Source organism: Prosopis cineraria, unplaced genomic scaffold (genome assembly GCF_029017545.1).
Source record: "Prosopis cineraria cultivar Desert tree isolate PC_DT_omini unplaced genomic scaffold, ASM2901754v1 PC3, whole genome shotgun sequence".
Classification (NCBI taxonomy): domain Eukaryota; kingdom Viridiplantae; phylum Streptophyta; class Magnoliopsida; order Fabales; family Fabaceae; genus Prosopis; species Prosopis cineraria.
Window position 1 is genome coordinate 40,218,168 of NW_026555334.1, and position 22,224 is coordinate 40,240,391.

Here is a 22,224-nt window from a genome sequence, read left to right on the forward strand (position 1 = left end):
ATTCTAAATGACATTTTATTACAATGTTCATTGAGATATTGTACTTTTTAATTTGTTGACTCTTTATTTAATGTAACAAGTGGTTATATTCATACACAATGTGTATTACAAATTACCCATCACCAGATAAGCGTTTAAAATGTATCTAATGTGCCATTACCATGATTTTTTTTTCCTGTCCTTAAATATTAATCATTTACATATTAATTATGTCTTATTATTGTTTTAAGCATCTAACTACTTAATATGTCAATATTTTTCACCGTCTAATCATTAGAAGAAGTTTTAAAGATAACATCCCATGCATCACATGGGTGATTAATTAGTTAATGTTATAATAAGAGATCTAATTGTGGGAAACTGATGCCTACTTATTTGTTATAGAGTTCATTATCCCTTAACGCGGTGTTTGATATATGGTCCAGAGAGGAAGGAGGGGGGGGGGGGGGCGCAGTGATTACTTCTATTTAATGACGAAATCAACGTTGACGCAACGGGAATTTGATTCAGAGGTCCATTCTAGCACCAAATGATCATGACCTTCAATTCTCGAGAGACAAGAATGTTTACTGAACCAAAAATCCTTAGTTAATTTTATTTAATTATTGAAAATGACATCCTACCACACCAAACTCTTAAATGCAGTTTATTTAAGTATTTGCAGCCATGGTTATATAAACATTGTGGAAACATGTAGAGCGTTACAGAAGAAAATTGTAACGCGTGAGATAATATTTCAAAGAAACAAATATGCATTGTTGAATAAAACATATAATAGACTAGCGCCTAAGTCTAATTTGAGCCGAAGTTGTGTGTGTGTGTGCGCGTGCGTGTTTTTTTTTTTTTTTTGGGCAACCTCTTGCACCTACACTGAATCTGGACTCATTCGTCGGCAACTAATTACTGCGTTGTCTCCGAGTTCAAAATGATATCATTCATAATTCCACACTCTAAAAAAGAGTGAACAAGACAAAGGAGAAAAGGCAGGTTTGATTTAAAGCTAAGAGGAGCTCGTGTTTTGTACTGTTTTGCTTTTGCTTTTGGTTCTCTTGCGTATTCTTCCCACCCATTCTGGCTCGCTTTTTCAAGTTCCGACAGAAGCTCCGGTTCTCACGTCCTACCTCTTGGGCTTTTCCGACAAACGGAACAAAGTAAGAAATCAGAGAAGATCGTATTAGAGATTGAATTATATATATTAATTAATTAATTAACACTTGGGAGTCTCTTGCAAGCTGTGTAACGTGTATGTAAAACTAAAGATTGGAAGATAAAGGGATAGTGTGGGATGATAGGGATGCATTGGGCAGTTGGCGTTGGTGTTGCCAGTTGCAACGCTGATGCTTATCCAACTCCCAACTCCCAACTCCCAAATATCTTCCCCTTTTCTGAAAGCTTCATATCTTTTTAATTACTTTCTTGGACCAAGGTCTATTTAATCACTTCTGTCGTGTGCAAGAGGAAAGGAATTTTATTTGAAAAAATACGTACATCAGTTTTGAGAGTAAGCTCGGGGAAATACAAATGGAGACTGGAAATAGCAGCTCGGCAGTTTCTGAGTGTTTATCCGCTGCTAGAAAAGTCAATAAGTCCGCCAAGTACGTCACCGGCATATAGTGGCCGTCCAACCTCTTCCCTGGCTCGTTTTACTTTTCCTCGGACTTTTATGAATCTTTTCTTAAAAGGATCTTTTGCTTTGTACTCCAGAAGTCACCAAAGTCACAATGGCATTTTGCTCTCACTTCCCAATTCTATGGCTTACGCTGCTGTCTTTGCTGTGTTTGATCGTCACTTCCGGACATTTCATACCCAGATTCCCTGCTGCAGCTGCTGGGCCGGACCTTCAATCTCGCTCTTCCAAACATGCCCTTTACAAGACCAAGTTCTTCACTCAGATTCTTGACCACTTCAATTACAATCCCAATAGCTACAAGACCTTCCAACAGAGATATCTCATCTCCGATGTCCATTGGGGTGGAGCCAAGAACAAGGCTCCCATCTTCGTGTACACAGGAAATGAAGGCGACATAGAATGGTTCGCCAACAACACGGGCTTCATGTTCGAAACAGCGCCCCATTTCAATGCCCTTTTAGTCTTCATTGAGGTTAGATTCGAACGTCTTCTTTTATTTCCCAAGACATAGGTGCCTGTTCTGAATCCATTGAGTGAAAGGGAAATTTAACACTGTGCAACCCCAGATCCCCGGCTCTCACCATATTCGTTTTGATGCTCTGGAAACTGAAATGCAGCACAGATTCTATGGAAAGTCAATGCCATTCGGGGGAAATAAAGAGGTCGCGTACAGTAATAGTAGCACGCTTGGATATCTGAGCTCCGCACAGGCATTGGCTGATTACGCCACTCTGATCATTGATCTGAAGAATAATCTGTCAGCCTCTGATTCCCCTGTTGTGGTGTTTGGAGGATCCTATGGTGGAAGTATTAATATTACCTTTCTTACTTCATTCTATTTTTCAGTCTCATCCATTTTGACCTCTTTCAGTTAATTTCTAATCACTGATTCTTCCCAGCTAAATTTGTGTGAATGAGTTTTGCAGTGCTGGCGGCTTGGTTCAGAATGAAGTATCCCCACGTGGCCATCGGAGCCTTAGCATCTTCTGCCCCAATCCTCCATTTCCTGGATCTGGTTTCACCATACGCCTTTACTAACGTCATCACACAAGACTTCAAGGTTCTTCTCTCTCTAGAAGCCATCCATTATGAATTATTATTTATTTGATTTAGGTTTTGGGATACCGGATACACAAAGCAATAGAATATTATAATTTATAAGTAATCACTCACATGATATTACTAATCACTTCACCAATCTCTTTTTCTCGGTTTCATAAATTGACAATTGACATTATCTTATCTAAAGTAATCACTCACATGACACTGTTGATTATAGTGCTAATGTGTTCCCCATTTACAAATGGTGCAGAGCGAAAGTGAAAATTGTTACGAAGTGATAAAAGGATCGTGGAAACAAATAGAAGACACGGCCAACAGACACGGCGGCCTAGAACTTCTGCGGAAATCGTTCAGGATATGCAAGTGAGAACGGGGGTTTACTTCTTAAATCATATTAGTGAATTAATTAGTGATATATAATTCTGTATTGTGGGGGTGGTAGGAATTATATAAGCGCGGATGCACTGAAAGGTTGGCTCATGACGGCTTTGATGTATACGGCCATGACAGATTATCCCACGCCATCGAACTTTCTGAATCCCCTGCCTGCTCATCCAGTCAGAAAGGTGCTGCCTACTAACTACAATTAAGTATTATTAACTCTAAGACTAAGCATTGCATTGAATTATGATGTGTCGCGTGCAGATGTGCGAGGCGATCGACAGCTTAGCGCATGAAAACGACACGTTTGCAAAGCTGTACAGGGCAGCTAACATATACTACAACTCCAGCGGAACTGCCACTTGTTTTAATCTGGACGATGATTCCGATCCTCACGGTCTCGCAGGATGGCGGTGGCAGGTACCTCCACTTTCATACTCGTATCTCATGACTAGTCTTATCTCCGGAGCAGAAAATGGATAGGAAAGATAAGAATAGATAGTAACCAAGTGAACAACATAGAAACATAGCATACGGTGGAAATAGAATGCCAACCTTGAGAAGCAGTAGCAGCATGGAATCCAAGAAAGGCAAGCTCCCAGGGAGGGATGTAGTCACGTGAAAAAGTTTTTTTTTTTTTCCCAAAAAAAGAAAAAGGAAAGAAAGAAAGAAAAGAAAAGGCATGAGAGAGAATGTGAGCAAGTAATTGCTAATTAGCCATGATGAATTTAGGAAGGCGTATAATGCGATTCCACTTTCCCACAGCCAACGCACAAATCGCTCCCCAATCAGGAATCGTCTCCTTCAATAGTGGGTATATGTCAATCTCACTCTTGCATGGCAATCACATTCACACCACCTTGCCTTGACCGCATTAATATGGTTTTTTATGACTTACTGTGTTTCACGTGCCGACTCTTTCCGAAAAGATAAGCGGACTGAAAAATGCTGGTTGAGGAAAATGCATGTTGATATTATTGTCATTAGTATTAAAGGAAGATAAAGAAGGAGACATTGAATACATGGATGCAGGCGTGTACGGAGATGATAATGCCAACAGGTGGGAACAATGAGGAGAGCATATTCCCAGCCTCAGAATGGAAATACGAGAATAGAGTTGCTTTCTGCGAAGTTGCCTTCGGCACAGAGCCCAGGCCACATTGGATCACCACTCAATTTGGCGGCCTTGTTAGATCTCTGCTTCCCCTTTCCATTCAAATTGTTTGCATTTCTATCACCAATGAATTCTGTTGTTGTGTTGGTCGGAGCAGGGCATCCACAGGGTTCTGAGAACAGCTGCTAGTAACATTATCTTCTTCAATGGACTGAGAGACCCTTGGAGTGCTGGAGGGTACGACTCTACATCCATCTCTCTCTCTCTCTTATTTATTCAACACGCTTAATTACCTGAGCTAAGCCAAGGGAAATGAGGTTTTGTTGCAGGGTGGTGACGAATATATCAGACACTATAATTGCTTTGGTTGCTAAACAAGGTTCGTACTGCTCCAAATCAGCACTAATCCTTCCTTCTATAGCCCACTTATACGAGGGTAATTAATTCGTGGGCGTTAATCATGATGAGCAGGAGCCCATCACGTGGACCTGAGATTCTCCAGTAAGGAAGATCCGCCGTGGCTTACACGGATCAGGGAAGGGGAGCTCAGCATCATTTCTAGTTGGATCTCTCACTATTATCAACATCTATCCCAATGAACCGCCGCCTCGTCATTGCGATCTTCCACTCAAAATTGGCTTCTAGAAACGTTTCGGGCAGATATTTCTTTTGGTTTATTGGGCCAATAAATTTGCTCCCAATTTAATGACTTCATTTGGTTCAGGCCCATACAAACATAATGAACTCGAACTGAACTACTTTAATAGAAGTTGGTTAATATTGGGCCTCCTATCTTACTTTCGGTTCAATTTTTACGCTGGTGAGGACTTCCATATTGGATTTGAACCTACAAAGCATTTCCCGGGCATCTCACTTGCACCCGGATTTCTTGATGTCCATCAATACTGAGTTATATTTCTTGATTTGAACCTACTTATATTTTTTCCCCCATATCGTAAACGGGAAACCTGAATTAAATTAAATGTTTACAAATGCACCATATTTTGTTATACTGAGTTACTAACTAATTCACGAGTAAAAGTTTGTTGTTTACAATTTTCGTATGAGGAATGCGATCGTAAAAATTTTCGCACGCTATGAGCTTGTTCCTTTTCTAGTTCACGAGTAGAAAATTTTACGCTAAGGCCTTCTATAATATCTGGTACTGTTAAGGAGAAATATGAGGAATGGAGTGTTGATAAAAAAAGAATACTAAAAAATGTGGAGAATGTGAAGATGTCTCCCGTCTGGTCCCCTCTCAATGTCTTATGCCCCTCGAACAGCATACCAAATGAATTAATGTAGTTCACCACGGAAGAAAATTAAAATCCCTGGCTTATTGCTGCAGAAAAGAATAGGGAAGGAGGTGTAGAGACATAAGAGGATAAAGATAGAAAAAAAGTACAGACAGAAGAGAGAAACCCATAGGTAAGCAAATTAATATATATATTTTTTTCGCTTAAAAAAACATACAAAACAAATATGTTAAGTCGCTGTTCATAGATTTTAACTTTTAATCCAATCTCATAAATAAAATATTAAAACATAACATTTATAAATTCTAATAATTAAATGCAAATATTATAAAATAATTTAAAAAATAATCTAATAATATAAAAGATTTCATTTATTTAAATCAAATCTTAAAATCATTCTGATAAAATAAAAATTTAATTGAATTAATTCTTTATCCTATCACTTACTCCCTCCATTTAAAAATGTAATGCATTTTTAACTGAATTTCGTTCCCAATGTAATAGTCATTTATTTTTAAACTAATCCTATCTTTTTATATTTACTTTTATAAACACCTTAAAATAAATATAAAATAATTTATTTAGTAGGAGCGCTTTAAAAAAATAATAATTACATTTTAAAAGATTACAAATACTTTATACTCCCTCCGATCCATAATATTAGGCGTTTTCTAGAAGGAAATTCTGGTCCACAATATAAGTCACCAAGAGATGATGACTATGCATTTTAGATTGAAGTTCTGAAAATACCCTTAGTGGTATGACATTTCTGACGCCTGCTTGTGTCTGTGGCTCAGCTTTCTCTCTCTCTCTTCAAGTCGTGCTTGTTCTCTCATTGTGTTCAGTCTCCGTCGTCAATCGCTTTTCTCATTCTTCCCGTTAGCTCTCGCCTCATCGATGATCGGCTTTCATTTCTAACTTTCCTCTTCCATCGTGGTCTACCTCGGACTCGCCTTGAAAGGAGTGGTTTGAAATGTTGATGGATCTTCACAGTTCAAGCTCAATGAAAAAGGGCTTTGAAGATTTGTCATGGGATGAGCTAATAGGCTGTATAGTCGACGATTCTCTTGATGGGGAAGAAGATATACCCCGAGTCAACTTCTCTAAAGAGGTGACGTCTTTGAATCGAAAGATTTTGTGGGCACCTCATCCGAAGGATTCTCTTGGGTCTTTCAATTTTTCTAACATTGAGGTGGTGTAGCAAAAGCAAGTCCAGTCCTCTGATTTGAATGAAGAGGCAATGAAGGACAGTGAAAAAGTGAGTAGCAACAAAGGTAACGGCACATCTGACCGGGGAAGAGAAAGAAAAAAGAGGAAGATTATGCGCATCTGACCGAGGAAGAGAAAGCTCGTAAGCAATTTGTATACAATACTTTTCATTATATGCTCTGATTAGTGTTGAATTTCTAGGCCTTCTATAGTTCTATGTAATTTTAATTAGTCCAAACTTTAAGCTTATTCTGACACATAATAGTTTAGTTTATTTTGGTTAGACTAAAGTTGCATGTCAATGATCTTCTTTTTTAGTTAGTCTGATGGATGAATGTATTGACATTTTAGCCACTTCTGCGTCTCTATTATATTAGAATGATAGATGATGATATTTGAACTAATGGCAGGTGTTTTAAATTAGCGAGCTTTTTATTTTTTTTTGAATTAGCAAGCTTTTTGTTTTAGTGAGCTTTTGCATCTCTGTTATGGTAGAGATTATAAATAGCTAGGAAATTACAAATGGATAGGCAGTGTCAATATGCAGTGCTGAATATTTAGCCCTTTCATAATTGTGGAGTTAATTTGAATCCCTAAAATTTTTTCTTCTTTAATTTGATATGTAGCATCAATATGCATTGTCAATATAGAAATTGTTGGCAAATTATAAACTACCCACTTCATACACAAATTGCTTCATTTACTATAAAATATTAACTGTTAATATTATGTGTTGCAATTTACATGAAAAATTGTAACGCAAAATATTAATGACCAAAACATTGACGGTTCACAAAAATATTCACCCCTTAATCTAAGCTATCTATCCACTTTTTCTAAGTGCTCTAACACTTCTTAGATTGGATAGGGATCATACTTGAGTTGATTAGGCAATTCACCCCTTCTTTCTATCACATCCTTCTTCAAATGGCTTGGCTTGTGTTTATTTAAACCTTTGTCCTTCATAATATCAATCATAGTAGCTTGTAGTTTTAGGAAGATCCTATTCAATTGCTTAGATGTGTAAAGTTTAAAGGAATTCTCCACAGCTCTAATAAGGTCCTCTATAGTTTTAGGTGCCTCTTGATATTGTAGTGTTTGAATTGCTCTAAAGTATCCAAGATCCAAAATGTTTAAATTAAGGGAGTTGGGGGGTTGAGAAATCAAGTGAATATCAAACCCATCATCACTTACTGCCATGGGAAAATCCTCATCATTGTTATCAATATGACAATGAGCATTATCTTGCTGAACAAAAATAGTTTCATTTGCATGACATGTTGGCCATTTGGCTTTGATTTTTGGTAGCGCTTTGTCAATAAGGAAAGACTTCATGACTTCTTTTGTAATTGAAGTGATCGGTTTTGTTTCCATTGTCCCTCTACTCCTGTTCACACTCCTTCTTCTTCTGCCTCTTCTTTAATAAAAGGGAACAAACTAATCTTCCCAGAGAAAATTTCATTTTCTTGTACATCAAATCTAGATCTAGCCACAGCAACTAGGAACATAATTTTACCAACATAGTTCTTGTTTTTACATGTTCGATGTGGTGGCTCCTCCCTTGCTGCCAAGTAGTAGGTTTGGGATTTTTTTGTCATGTAAAACCAATTTTCACCAATATGGATAATGTTGTGCATAGATTGAAAAGTTAGGTCATTTGGTATACTTTGTTGTTCTAGCATAGATAAACACCACCTCAACCGAGCAAGCATGTTTTGCTCTTTCAAATATAGTTTGATTGCACTTGTGTAGCGCCATAGAACTCCTTTTTTTAAGTCTGATTAGTGATGTCTTGTTAACACCTAGAATACTTGCAAGAGACCTATAAGTAGTCCGTAGATGTACTGGAATTGCCATGACTTGTTCCATGTTCACATTAGGTCCCTTTCTTCCACACTTGTTTGTCTTTCTATGGCTTGCATCCCCTATTTCCTTAACTTGACGCCAAATGCGTTGAATGACTCTGATTGAAACTGAATATACTGAAGCTATCTCTCTTATTGTAATACTATTCAGTTTACCTCGATAGCTTGAGTTTAATAAGATCTTGTAAATGGAGACACGTTCTTTATTTGATAAGAACCTTCTTCTTTTACATGGTGGCTGCCCTGGCGATTCAATTGTGTTGCATCCCACATCTGTCTCTGTTTTAAAAGTTTACAAATGTTAGATTTCTTGATAGACCATATAATCTAAAAAACTTTTTTCTCCTTTTTTGCAAAAAAAATGAGAATTTATAAAAGTTGCTGTGGGTGAGCTTCTAAAACTGTGAAGATACCAATTAAACACAAAAGTTTCTGTGGGTGAGTTTCTAAGACTATCAGGATATCGATTGAGCATAAACCAAGGTATAAATTTTCTTTTTGAATCGTTGCATAGAAATGGAAAAGATTGATGTTGTTGCTTACCTTGAAAAATGAAATTTAGAATGTCTAGTTGTGTCAGCAGTTTTATTTGTTGAGTGGTGACATTGTGGTTGAATGAGATATAAAGTTTTAGGACTATTTTATTTATTCGATAGTGTTTATTTCTGGTGTCAGCTGTTCCATTCTCTGATAGTGTTTATTCATTGAAGTAGTTTGATCATAGGAAACAGTTTAGTTGGTAGAGATTTGATGACATTTAGATAGGTTGATTTCGTAGACTAATATTTCAATAAAGAATAAAGTAGTATAAGAGATTAAGAAATGCTAGCTGAACTCTTATCCCTCACTGCTTCCTAATTAGCCTATTTTTATAGATTAAGAAAATATGGAGGATGTTAGTATAAGAGAAAGAAAAAAATCGAAGCTAGGAATTGTGATTTTTGTTTCTTTAATTGGAATTATAGGTTTTTTCTGGACAATATACATGTGGGAAATGCTAGCTGAACTCTTGGTTAATAATGATATGACATAGTTAAGAATGATATGAAGGTGTTTAATAATGATCTTGGTTCCATTTATTTATGGACTTATTTCATGTTATAACATAGTCAGTGACCAATATTCTTGATTTACTATACTCTAAAACTTCATGAAAGATTGAATGCTTGAAAAGTTTCATTCTCTCATGCTTGTAATTCAGTTCCTTTACTGCTTCTATCATTCAATCCCACTTATCATATAACAAATCAACTGTAGCCTTATCAGCATTAAAGACTTGACATTTTCAGGTCTAGCCTCTTCAATTACTTGTTTCATCAAGTTAGCCATGTAGGATTCGCCCTTATACTCTTTAAAGTTTAAACCCAGCAAGTTATATTTCCTAGTCCTATTTCATTGGTTTATTTATACTTAGCATCATGATGGCACTTTCTTGGCCAGCCTTATCTTCAAATATTTTGATATTTAACCCGTGCAATGCACAAGAGGTAAGAAATTTTTTTTATTTAATTTAAAGCATTATCAAGAGGAGAAAAGTGGTAGAAGATTTTGGTTTATTTAACTTAATTATTATTTAATGTTAGCTGAACATAAATAATTTAAGAGAAAAATAAAGAAGAAGAAACAATTTCGATCATTAAAAGAAGAAATAACAAAAGATGGGGATATTTATGTGGATATTCAAGGGCTTCATAAAGAGAGAGATTCTTACCATTTCCTTCATTGATTGTAACATGTTGCTCTTTCTCACACATGAGATGAGCATTTAAGTCTAAAGAAATGGCGTTGTTATCTTCACTATCTTCCTCATTAGCTGGAGCTTTTAAATCAAAGGAGAAGGAGCACTTTTCCATGGTGGAAAAGTGCAGTTTCTGTGCCTTTCTTTTATGTTATTTTCAATGCTGTCTGATTCCCTTTTAGTGGGATATAAGTTTCTCAAAATGTGAAACACTGCCTCTACTTTTTCATTCCTGCGAGAAGGCTCAATTTTTAATTGTAAAAGTCTCATTTTCACTGTAAAAGGCTCTATTCCCGCCAGAAGTCTCATACTGTCACTGTAAAAGTCTCATACTTGATAAAGCATGAAAGAGAAATTCTGAAAATAATAATTTATTCATTGATTGTACTTTTGCCTTTTTCATTTGGAAGGGTAAATTTGAAATTTTATTGACAATTATTTTTTGTACTTTTATTATATTGGTATTGGTGAGATTAGTAGAAGTGACTTATAAATAAGATCGAAGAGAGTACTTTTTAATATTTAATTTTTTAAAAAATATTTTATATTTTTAATTGGAGGCAGTAAACGTACAAAATCCACAAGTGCATTTTTATACTCCCCCAAATATCCAACGGTCGTCTGATGTCAAATCAGGCTTTTATTACTATAAAAATGGTGTTACCAGGCGGTTTGCTAGAATTGGATGGGTGTAGTTAAATTTTTCTTTGACAATCATATGCCGCGCTCGAATCAATCCTGTTTCAACTGTCAAGAAGTCAAGCCTATAGCCTACTCCTTCAATTTATTTATATATATATAAATTATATGACACAGATTAAAAAAATTAATTAATCATAATAACTATATTTAAAATTAAAAAATTAGATTAAAATACCCTATATAATTCAATATAAATATGTCTTAATTATTTTTCATTAATATAAATTATGATAAGTAATTTAAAAAATATATAATAAATACTTATTAAAATATATAATTTTGTTTATATTAAAAAAAGTAAAAAATAATATTTTTTTAACAAATAAAAATGAAATGATATATTTTATGACACTAATTTCCATGTTCTACAGACTATGAAGGGAATTGATTAGGGTGCTGATCGTATGATGAGCAATTTGAATAAAATTTGGACTCTCTAAATTCAAATGTTTTTATTTTATTTTTTATTTAATATTTATTAAAATAGAAATTATAAAATTCTTAATAAATCTACCTTATTAGTTATCTAAATAATACATATTTAATTTCAACAGTTCAATTTATATTTTTGATAAAAAATAATGAATCCAATTTAATAATAATTTTTTATAGTTTTTACAAATTTATTGTACAGATATAAGCGGAACAGTTTGAATTTAAAATTAAATTTTTTAATTTTTTATTTTAGTAATAATAATAATAATAATAATAATAAAGATAAACATAATATCAAAACCGACACTTTAAAAAAATTAAAAAAAATTATGAGCTAAAAGTTTTAAAACTGAATTATCAAAAACAATTCTCAGTAGTTAATTTATAAAAATTTTAAAAAATTTTAATATTTAATTGGATCATATGATGAAATTTATATAGTTCAAATTGAGGATAAAATAATGTTTTTTACAACTTTTAATTTAATAATTATAAAATAAAAATAAAATAAACCTTGTTAATCCGGACCGTCCAGATAATTTAAAGTTTAAACAGTCGAAATTACTCAACACATGATAAGCACCCAAATCAGACCCAGTACGAAGCCTCCAAAAACTGGAAAACCGAACATCACACCCCTAAACAATTTTAAAAAGGTTTTGAAAACTGTCCTACAAAAAAAAAAAAAAAAAAAAACTGCAGGTTGCTCGGTCAATATGTAAGAAGAGAACAAACCAAACCGATCCTTTTGTTGCCATTCTTCTGGAGCTGCAAGTTGCAAAGCTAAACGAAAACCGTGGAAAATGTGGAACCAAAAAGGAGGGTATGGAGACGGAGGTGGACCACAAAGCGTCAGGTGAGCCAAAGGAGCTTCTATCGTCATTCTGGGGACCTCACGTTTGTGCTGTTTAATGTACCTCTCAATGATGGAAGCAACTCGAATAGGTACGAACCTAAATCTCGTCCATTTCTATGAAATAATATTCCTACGCGCCCCACTCTGGAAACGCCATGCACCCACCACTCACTCCCTAATGCTGCTCCATCTCTCAAATACCTCTTCCCTCGCTTGCTTTTCTTTTCATTGCAAGGCGAAGACTTCTTATATGAATCTCTTCTTAAGACGACCTTTTGCTTTGTTCTCGAAAAGTTATCACTGGAATCACAATGGCATTTCTCTTGCAGCTCCCAATTCTATGGTTTTGTTTATTCTCTGTGCTTTGTTTGACCTTCACTTCCGGACATGTCATACCAAGATTCCCTGTTGCAGCATTTAAACCTGATGAGCCTCGCTCTTACTCTGCTAAAAATGCCCATTACGATACCAAGTTCTTCACCCAGATTCTTGATCACTTCAATTATAATCCCCAGAGCTACGAGACTTTTCAACAAAGATATCTCATCTCCGATGTCTATTGGGGTGGGGCCAAGAACAAAGCTCCCATCTTCGTCTACACAGGAAATGAAGGCGACATAGAATTGTTCGCCAATAACACAGGCTTCATGTTCGAAACGGCACCCCATTTCAAGGCCCTTTTAGTCTTCATTGAGGTTAGATTCGAACGTCTTCTTTTATTTCACAAAACATGGCTTTCTGTTCTGAATTCATTGTGTGAAAGGAAAATGAAACACTCTGCTGAACTTACTTCCCTTCCCCTGATCTGACCATATTCCTGTTTGATGCTTTGGAAACTGAAATGCAGCACAGATTCTATGGAAAATCGATGCCGTTCGGGGGAAGTATAGAGGTTGCATATAGTAACAGTAGCACACTTGGATATCTGAGCTCCACACAGGCATTAGCTGATTACGCCACTCTCATCGTTGATCTGAAGAAGAATCTGTCAGCCAGTGATTCCCCTGTTGTGGTGTTTGGAGGATCCTATGGAGGAAGTATAAATATGGCTTTCTCAACGTCATTCCTTTTTGACTTGGTTTTTAGTATAAATTTCAACTCCCTTTCGCTAACTTCTGATAAGTGATTCATCCTCATAGAATTTGTTGTTGAAATGAGTTTCGCAGTGCTGGCAGCTTGGTTTAGAATGAAGTATCCCCACGTGGCCACTGGAGCTTTGGCATCTTCAGCTCCAATCCTCCATTTTATGGACTTGGTTTCCTCATACGCCTTCAACGACGTCATTACACAAGACTTCAAGGTGTCTTCTCTGCCCAGGACCCAGCCATTATGTAATTTATTGTTTATTTACATTAGAGAAATATTTAAGCAAATAAGATACATCACGTGATTTATAGTATGTTGAATTAAAATATTTCAAATAATTTTAAATAAAATCTCATGTGACATTTTTTTAAAATTGATATCATTCATATAACATAATACATATTTTATTTTTTTTCTTTTTCTATCGTTAATATCAAAATTAACTTATGTTTAATACTATCTAAATGTCATGTTTTTATTGGACAGACCATAAATGACATGGTGCACCTGATTTTTTTAAAAATTTCTCCATCTTCGGGTGCACTATGTAGGATATGATAACAAATAAAGGATTAAATTCACTGAAATTGATATCTATCAATATTTGTGAATTTTTTTTAAAAAAATATTTTTCCTATTTATTATTTTTTAAAATATGGAATACTCTCTCTCTCTCTCTGTTTTTTTTTTTAAACAAACTTCATGGATTCTCAATCACAGAGCGTTCATACTCTAATAAGTATCGCTCACATGGAAGTTAAAACTAATGACTACACTGCCAATGTCATTTCCTTGGACATGGAAAGAAGGCTCCTCTACTTCTCCTTTAAGATAAAGGCTTAATCTAGATCATTCAGTTCAAATTTAATTTTTTTTATTTTTTTATTTTTTATTTATATTTTTAAAATAAAAATATAAAAAAATTGTAAAATTTTTTTATAAATATACTTATCAATCTGATAGTTCAGATTTAATATAAATAATCTAAATTTAATATTAAATTTTTTTAATAAATTTACTGTTCTTTTTTTTGAGTAAAAAATTTACTGTTCTATTTAGAATATTTTTACACTATCCAGAATATATTTAAAAAGTTAATTTAAATTTTTATATTAGATTTGAATCGTCTATATTAAATCTGGACTGTCAGATTAATAATTACATTTATTAAATTTTTTTAATTTTTATATATTTTTATTTTAAAAACATAAATAAAAAATAAATTTATTAAATTTAAATCTATGCCAAAAGAGAGGCAGAGTCGGCTTCTCTCAAAGGAGAGAAGCTGGCTCCCATTTCCTGCTTAATTGCACATGTCTGCAGTACGAATATCGTTGCATAAATAAGGAGTGGGTCACCTGACATTATTAATTACAGTACTAATTTTTTGGCTCGGCTACATGCGCTCGTATAATGGTACAGGAAGAAAGTGAGAATTGCTACAAAGTGATAAAAGGATCGTGGAAACAAATAGAAGACACGGCCAAAAGATCCGACGGCCTAGAGCTACTGCGGAAAACGTTCAGAATATGCGAGTACGGGTGTTTAGTTTTTGAATTAATTCATATGGAAATTCATTCCTTATTATTAACATGAATAAATAATTAATTAATTAGTCATCTATTTCTGTATTGTGCTGGCGGTAGGAATTGTCATATTAGCGGATCTGATATTGAAAACTGGATCATGACGGCTTTGATGTACACGGCCATGACAGATTATCCAACGCGTTCTGATTTTCTGAAGCCCTTGCCTGCTTATCCAGTGAAAAAGGTAAGCTCTAAACTCATGTTAATTTGCCCCCAAATGAAAGCTGAGCATGCAAAGTGGGAGAGGTGGCAGATGTGCGAGGCGATCGACAGCCCGGAGCACGGAAACGACACGTTCGCAAAGATGTACGAAGCAGTGAACATCTACTACAACTACACGGGAACTGCCACGTGCTTTAATCTGAGCGATGATTCCGATTCTCTCGGTCTCGACGGGTGGCAGTGGCAGGTACGTCAGCCTTGAAAGTTGAGACCCCAGGTTGGGGAATTTGGAGTTGGCTGATATTGATGTTTTATATGGAGGCAGGCGTGTACGGAGATGATAATGCCTACAGAAGGCAGCGACGAGGAGAGCATATTCCCAGCTTATGAATGGAGTTACCAAGACACGGCGGCTTTCTGCAACAGTATCTATAGCATAGTGCCCAGGCCCTATTGGATTTCCACTGAATTCGGAGGCCACGTTAGATCTATCACTCAATTCCTCTTGTCACCCAACTTGTTAATTTGCATTTCTATCACTAATGAACTCTGCTGTTGTGTTGGTCGGAGCAGGGCATCCAGGAGGTTCTGAGAACAGCTGCTAGCAACATTATCTTCTTCAATGGACTGAGAGACCCTTGGAGTGCTGGAGGGTACGACCCTGCATCCATCTCTCTCTAGTTTCTTTCAAATTCTGATCCTTTATTCCTGGGCTGAGCCAAGTAAGAGGAGGTTTTGTTGCAGGGTGTCGACGAATATATCGGATACAATAATTGCCTTAGTTGCTAAACAAGGTTCGTACTGCTCCAAATTAAGTTCACTCCCTCTTTCTGTTGCCCGTTATACCTGTGTGTGGTAAATTGGTAATTGTAATCATGAGCAGGAGCCCATCATGTAGACCTGAGGTTCTCCTCCGAGGAAGACGACCCGCAATGGCTTAAAGATATCAGACGACAGGAGGTCGACATCATTTCAACTTGGATCTCTCGGCATTATCAACAAATAGTCCGGCCGGCCTCCTCCTCCTCCATTTCCGACATTTGATCACCTCCTGCTCACATGAATCCCACCAGACGTTGATTCCCAGTTACCAGGAGTAATATCGTAGCTTGCTTCAACTTTCATGTATTGTCTGGAAACACCGATAAGAAAAAACCACGAGAGTGAGGTCTGATGGGAATGATATAACTACGTTTAGTATCATTTATCAGGTTATTGGATGGATTATAACATTTGGTTAAACAGTAATGCCTTTAGTACAAAAAATATATTCAAATGTTTTTAATCCGTTTAATGAAAAATTAATAAATATTGAATTTTAATTTCCTTAATTTTTAATTAAAGATGTTTTATTCCCGAGACATCTCTTGTTCTATGCTAAAAAGAAATAGTGGGAACGGTTTGTATGGAAATAGGGATCAATATATTAACACAGACAGAAGAACAAAGTACAGCAGCAAGGTACCAACAAAATTAAACAAGAAGGAAAAAAACACAATGCCTTTCACAATATACCCTCTTGAAAATTAAAAAGGTTGATTATGAAAGCCACCAAAAGAATTAAAACAAACAAAGACCTGTATTAAAAATGTTCCTAACAGGGTTATCAGGAGATGAAATGGGGAAAAAAAAAGGAAAATATCCCAATCTCTCAAGAGGAGTCTTCTAGCTTGATTGAGATCGTCTTCCAACAAAGGCATGGTTATAGAAAAATCCCTGTTCAGAAAAGGTCTACCAGAATACTTTGGTAGCCTCTATTCCAGCAAAAATCCAACCCAGAGATAAGAGTTGATATAGCAGTAGGGCATCTGGGATGGGAAATACATTTCTTGAAAAAACCAAAATCCTACTCATTGTTAATCCAAGTTGCAGCAGCACAAACAGCATCCCCTGCCCAGTTCCAATGCCAATTTTATTTGCTTATTCTTGCAGGACCATCAGTATTGAACAGAAACTTACAGCGAACCACCCAGAGCTCCCTGCAAGAATAAGCAAATAAAATTGGCCAGGGGACCTGTTTAGGGCGGCGGGGAAGGTTTGTTTTAGATTTATGTCATGGCTTCTTCATTTTCCGGGCCTCGGTCCATTTTTTAAGCCTGGTCCCATATCGAATTGGACCACTCCCCGTGCAGTCTCGAGAATTCCTCATTATCCATCTATGCACATGGTAAAGACGTAAAGCCTGGATTAAATTAAATGTTTGCAGCGGCAGCATAGTAATTTAGACTGTAATAAAATGACACAGAGTAATTAATATATATTATTATGTTGTGACTTGTGAGTTTTGTCCTTTCCAATTCACGAGTAAATGTTTCTTCGCACAAATGTGTTGTGATTGTGGTATTTTCTCCTAGTCCGTTGCGACGCTGGCGTGCCTATTCAATCCCTGGCTTTCCTGTTTTCTTCCAAAACAAGCGTGGAGGATGCAACCCATCAGGCATGGTTAGGGAGAGATGTGACGAAGGAAATATCGATTAGTAATAAAGAATGCTAAAAGTGTACTAGAAGGCACCAAAGACGTCTCCATCAGGTCCCCTAACGCGCCTCTCGAAAAGTTTGCCAAATTAGTTACTGTAGTTCACCACGGAACAAAATTAAAATCTCTGACTCGTGATGTAGCTTCTTGGCTTCTTCCACTTTCAACCGCTCGCCAATGCGTTGTAAATGCTTCTATCCATATCCAATGATTGTACGCATGATAGTAAATGAAGCTGTTAACAATATAAAAAAAAAAATATCTATTATCCGTTGGTTTGCCAGAATTGGAAGCATGTAGGAGCACTTCTGTTTCGGTGATAATCAAAGGCCATTCTCAAATCAATCCTGCTTCAATTTTCAACAAGTTAGGCGCATATTCTGACAGGTCCTGCTTTTTTAACACTCTTCGACTCACTCGTCTCTGCATTTTATATATTGTACACGTGGAATTAAATCAGCAGAAACATGGAACTATTCAAGGATCAACCAGGAATGCCGGTGATTATATTCTATGAACTCAGAAAATTCCTATCATTTCCGTGCATTGACTCTCAGGCATTATATTCCCTATCCCACCAATTTGTCTCTGTCTGCATCTTCTGTTGTAAAAGTGGCACTCTATCTACCATTACGTAGGCAGCCCTCTTAACTGCTAATCAAACCATTTAAGCTCTGTTTTTTAGGTCCCAGTCTCCGTTATTCAGGAGGGTCAGATTCATAATGTTCAAATGCATTTTAATGACATTCGTAATGTTGCAAATGATTTTGATGTTCTGTGAGACCGGGCCGCGTGGAGTAATTAATAATGACACCATTTCTTTCAGGGCAAAGTTCCTGGTTTCGAGTCAAAACCGAGGGTGTGATGCTGTCTGTCTCTTTCTCTAAGGAGAAAGGGTAACAAATATAGGAACAGGAGGCTGGACCCCATGGATCATGGCAATTGGGCCTTCGGCATGGTCCCACGTCTAGATGCAGCCCCACCCACTAGCTACAAAACCACAGGCCTACCCTCGTCACGTGCCACGTGCCAATTACCAGATTCCATCACCATTCCCTGCAGCTGCTTTCCCATACGCCTTGCGCACCAGCAGATAAGAGAGAAGCACGGAAAGAGGGGGCTTTGGGCCTCTCATCTCGTGGGCCCTAGCTGACGGCACCATATACAGTCGTCTCATGGGCCCCTACTAGGCAGGTTGTCCCACCACCCCGCATGCACGCCTACTCTGTCTACTGAAATATAACTTGGAAATTAAAAAAAATAAACTATTACGGTTTAGATATAATACTGGATGTCAAATTAAAATTATCACATTATTTTTCATCAGATTCAGATCATGAAATCATGTTATTTTCATTTTATTTACCTAGATTGAAGCTAAGTGCCTGTGGGAATAATAATCTTGTTAGCGTCGTTTTTCCAGGTATGATATGACAATCCTAGAATAAATGATGGTGTTAAGTTGTTTATAATTTAGGAATTACATGTTTTGTTAAAAAAAAAAACATTATATGGTTTGGCACAGGATTCAGGATAGAGGAGCTGACGAAAGGGCTGGTGCTGGTGCATGAATTGTCTGGGCTGCTGCATCATTCGTACAGCTGAATTTCACTGCGGGAAGGGTTTTCTATTTAAATTTTAAAATGTTGGTGATAACATATAAGAAGGCACGTGGAGTTGATGAGCTGCTTCTGACCAACACTTTCGGCACGGGGAAAGGAGTATATAGCTATTTGGTCGTTCCTGGAGTTATTGATTTTGATGGTTTCATACGTCAGTCAATGTTTCATTTCAGTAACCCTCTGGTTGGGATTGAGCTATGTGTGTAGTAAGTGCACTTCATGCGCAGCAAAGTATTACTACAACATTTTCTTGGGAGAAATACCCTACTTTCTTGGCCTCTTTAATCGTGTGCTGTACGTAATTCCTTTAACTCGGTGACTGGTCGTAGCTGATCCAATTCTGTATGTCAAACCTCTCTTTTTTTTTTTGGGTCTCCTATATTGTCCCCTTCCCCTTCTTCTATGGAAATATCAGTGACCAATACTGCATTGATCGACGAAGACGATTTTTTAAAAAAAAATGCAAATTTTGAATTCTTCGTTTTTTTATTTTGCAAATACAATGACAACGACCTTTTAGCTATTATATTTCTTCGGGTGAAAAAAAAAAATAACATCATCAAAAATTGGGATCGGAGCTCGTGACATGATTGTGCCGTGTTTGCTTTATTCTATTTCACGGAGCAAATAAACTAATACTCACGTCATCAATATTAAAACCGTGATTAACTAGCGTCGTGCAAGGGAGAGGTAAAGTGGTCAGCTCATAAAGCCACGAACCCGAGTAAGAATAAATTAAAAACGTTTAATAAAAGGACAGTATTTATTAAAATATGTTTAAACAGGGTCCTGTAGCCTTAAATTGCTAGCTGCCTTTGAATTTTACAGCATTGCCCTGGAAGGTTGTGGGTGGGTTCAGCCGACAGGCGACAGAAAATATAGTCAATGTTAAACATGATGACGCAGTATGGTAAGCAAATATTAAAACTTTGCATGCCTCCATTTTAATGATGTTAACCCATGATTATTTAGTGTTCCGGGAGATCGATCCATGCATCCACTGATCATCAATATATCTTTACATCATGAAACGCGTTCTGACACTGTATCATCAAATAAGTTCGTGTTTCAAAATTCTCAATTACATTATCATGGGTGAAGGTAATATCTTTCCTTAAATAGTAATAGCAATTGTGCTCATAACACTGCCATTTGGCGTGCTACATATGATGCCTCCGCGTCACCCTTTTCCTGCAACATTAATTATCTTAATTTAATTCTAAACATACACACATCACACTTTTACTTTTTTTTTTTTTTTTGCTGAAACGCCATCAGATCTTGAGCTGTTTGTAAATAGTCTGCGTTGAACAATAGCGTCTTTCATTATGTTTTTACTTATTTACTATTAAATCGTTATCATATGAACATAAATGTCATGTCATGTTAAAAATTAATTGTAGATGGAATTATTAACACGCGTCTTGTACTTAGTTACTTTAACCACTAGTGCTCTTTGGGGTATACTATATATACGTGCGTATATATTTGCTTCAAATTTGGCATATTTTAGCTAGGAAGAAAGGTTGATTCAGTTATAGTAAAGATTTGGCTCATTACTTACAAGATTATAGGATTAAATTTTATTGCCGATGCAAGAACATTACTGATAAATGATTTATAAGTAGTTTTGTGAATACTTTCTAAACTTAAAAGCATGTTCTAATACTAGTAATCTTAAAACCAACTCACCTAAACTTTTATAAAAAATTATAAAGATAATTTTACAACAACTTATAAGTAGTGGCAGATCTATGTGTTGTACCAAGGGTGTGCCAATGCCTCCACTGGACTCAAAATTTTAAATTCACTAGACTCAAAATAAAACATACTTATGTTCTAAGTAAAATTAAGCCTCTTAATATTTCACGCCGGCTTGACAGATTTTGAAATTTGAAACTGTTAACTGTAAATTTTATATCATTATTATTCGGTATATAAATTTATATTTATATTATTTTTATGAAAATAATAGTGTTTTATTTTTATATTTTATGCCTCGCACCGCGGACACGGATCGATAGTCTTGCGTCGGCCACTGCTTACAAGTGAACCAGGACTGAATGTACAGTTTTTCGTAATTTTCTTTACCTATTATTCTGAAGAAAGTAAAATGCACCACGCATCTTGTTAAACCAAAATCTGCCGGGACCAATGCAATCAAGCGTATTGGATCACTCATAACATGCGAAGACAGAAAAGTCTATTATTGCTTTATCAGTACTAGTTGCAGGCAACCAAAATGTGTCGAGAAGTCTAACATATGGGCCACTTGGGACGAGTGAACTACTATAAAAGTTAATGCGATATATAAACAAAGACCGAAAAGATCTTCAATTAAGTATCTATTACGGGGCATGCTTGAAATGGGTTAAGGTCCCCACTCAATTTCCAAGCTAAGTCTTAAGACTTGAGAGGCAACAAGTAATTGAATGTATAATTTCAACTGCATGGGCTAATCTCCTTTTGAATTTCTGGCTCATACTTTCCCCTTTATCCGATTCGATCGCTTCGTTTGGGGCTGTTCCTTTCAACCAGCTTCCCAATATTATGATGCATTTGCTGGAGATCTAGGGCCACTTGTATTTTTTTTTTTTAATGATAGATATTCATGAATCTGAATCCTTTTAATTTTTTTTTTACTCAAAAAGGGTCACATCTATAGTAATTAATTAATTGACTCTTAAGTGAGATAGGCCTTAAATAATTGCCGCCACCCAGCCATCTCCTCCGCCGGTACGTTGCTTACTTCATTCTAAATCAACCAGGAGGCACAAAAAAATAGCATCAAGGAGCATTGAGTAAATATTAAATATAACAACTAAGCTATCTGTGACTAATTCACGTGATAAAGGTTCCCTTGCAATTAAAATATATATATAATAATTAGGACTGCTTAACGTTAGATGTTAAGCAGCACAAAATTATATTGGTCCTTTTTTGCATTATTTTTTTTTAGAGATGATAATTAATTAAGTTGCATATCATTGAACTTGGTGAGCGCTAGAATCTCAGGTGCAAGATGCGTATCGACATGTTAG

At 36.0% G+C, this 22,224-nt stretch overlaps 2 protein-coding genes across 5 annotated transcripts; both read left to right on the forward strand.

Moving 5' to 3' along the window:
• Nucleotides 1–916: 916 nt before the first annotated feature.
• LOC129307018 (uncharacterized) lies at nucleotides 917–5,197 on the forward strand. 3 transcript variants are annotated; one of them, XM_054947870.1, is made up of 11 exons: nucleotides 917–1,595; nucleotides 1,705–2,102; nucleotides 2,197–2,437; nucleotides 2,557–2,690; nucleotides 2,943–3,055; nucleotides 3,135–3,258; nucleotides 3,338–3,493; nucleotides 4,106–4,261; nucleotides 4,345–4,424; nucleotides 4,517–4,566; nucleotides 4,659–5,197. In XM_054947870.1, exons 2-11 carry the CDS (start codon nucleotides 1,722–1,724, stop codon nucleotides 4,784–4,786), a joined length of 1,563 nt encoding a protein of 520 aa, XP_054803845.1. In that variant the 5' UTR covers nucleotides 917–1,595; nucleotides 1,705–1,721; the 3' UTR covers nucleotides 4,787–5,197. The 3 variants fall into 3 exon arrangements, with proteins under 3 accessions (XP_054803845.1, XP_054803844.1, XP_054803846.1); XM_054947869.1 differs by having other exon boundaries at nucleotides 917–2,102; XM_054947871.1 differs by having other exon boundaries at nucleotides 922–2,102; nucleotides 2,248–2,437.
• A 7,193-nt stretch (nucleotides 5,198–12,390) lies between these two features.
• LOC129306913 (uncharacterized) lies at nucleotides 12,391–16,407 on the forward strand. Of its 2 annotated transcripts, XM_054947723.1 has the most exons (10): nucleotides 12,391–12,943; nucleotides 13,096–13,285; nucleotides 13,415–13,548; nucleotides 14,757–14,869; nucleotides 14,981–15,107; nucleotides 15,177–15,332; nucleotides 15,411–15,566; nucleotides 15,659–15,738; nucleotides 15,830–15,879; nucleotides 15,969–16,407. In XM_054947723.1, the coding sequence occupies exons 1-10, from the start codon at nucleotides 12,560–12,562 to the stop codon at nucleotides 16,127–16,129; spliced, it is 1,551 nt and encodes a 516-aa protein (XP_054803698.1). In that variant the 5' UTR covers nucleotides 12,391–12,559; the 3' UTR covers nucleotides 16,130–16,407. The 2 variants fall into 2 exon arrangements, with proteins under 2 accessions (XP_054803698.1, XP_054803697.1); XM_054947722.1 differs by having other exon boundaries at nucleotides 14,981–15,332.
• Nucleotides 16,408–22,224: the final 5,817 nt, after the last annotated feature.

What these genes read in the sequence shown, in the direction of transcription:
- LOC129307018 (XM_054947869.1), top strand. Translation starts at nt 1,722, where the DNA reads ATGGCATTTTGCTCTCACTTCCCAATTCTATGGCTTACGCTGCTGTCT. An exon ending in CCCTTTTAGTCTTCATTGAG is followed by an intron (nt 2,103 to 2,196) that starts GTTAGATTCGAA and finishes GTGCAACCCCAG; the next exon opens with ATCCCCGGCTCTCACCATAT. An exon ending in TCATCACACAAGACTTCAAG is followed by an intron (nt 2,691 to 2,942) that starts GTTCTTCTCTCT and finishes CAAATGGTGCAG; the next exon opens with AGCGAAAGTGAAAATTGTTA.
- LOC129306913 (XM_054947722.1), top strand. Translation starts at nt 12,560, where the DNA reads ATGGCATTTCTCTTGCAGCTCCCAATTCTATGGTTTTGTTTATTCTCT. An exon ending in AAAACGTTCAGAATATGCGA is followed by an intron (nt 14,870 to 14,980) that starts GTACGGGTGTTT and finishes TGCTGGCGGTAG; the next exon opens with GAATTGTCATATTAGCGGAT. An exon ending in GACCCTTGGAGTGCTGGAGG is followed by an intron (nt 15,739 to 15,829) that starts GTACGACCCTGC and finishes GTTTTGTTGCAG; the next exon opens with GGTGTCGACGAATATATCGG.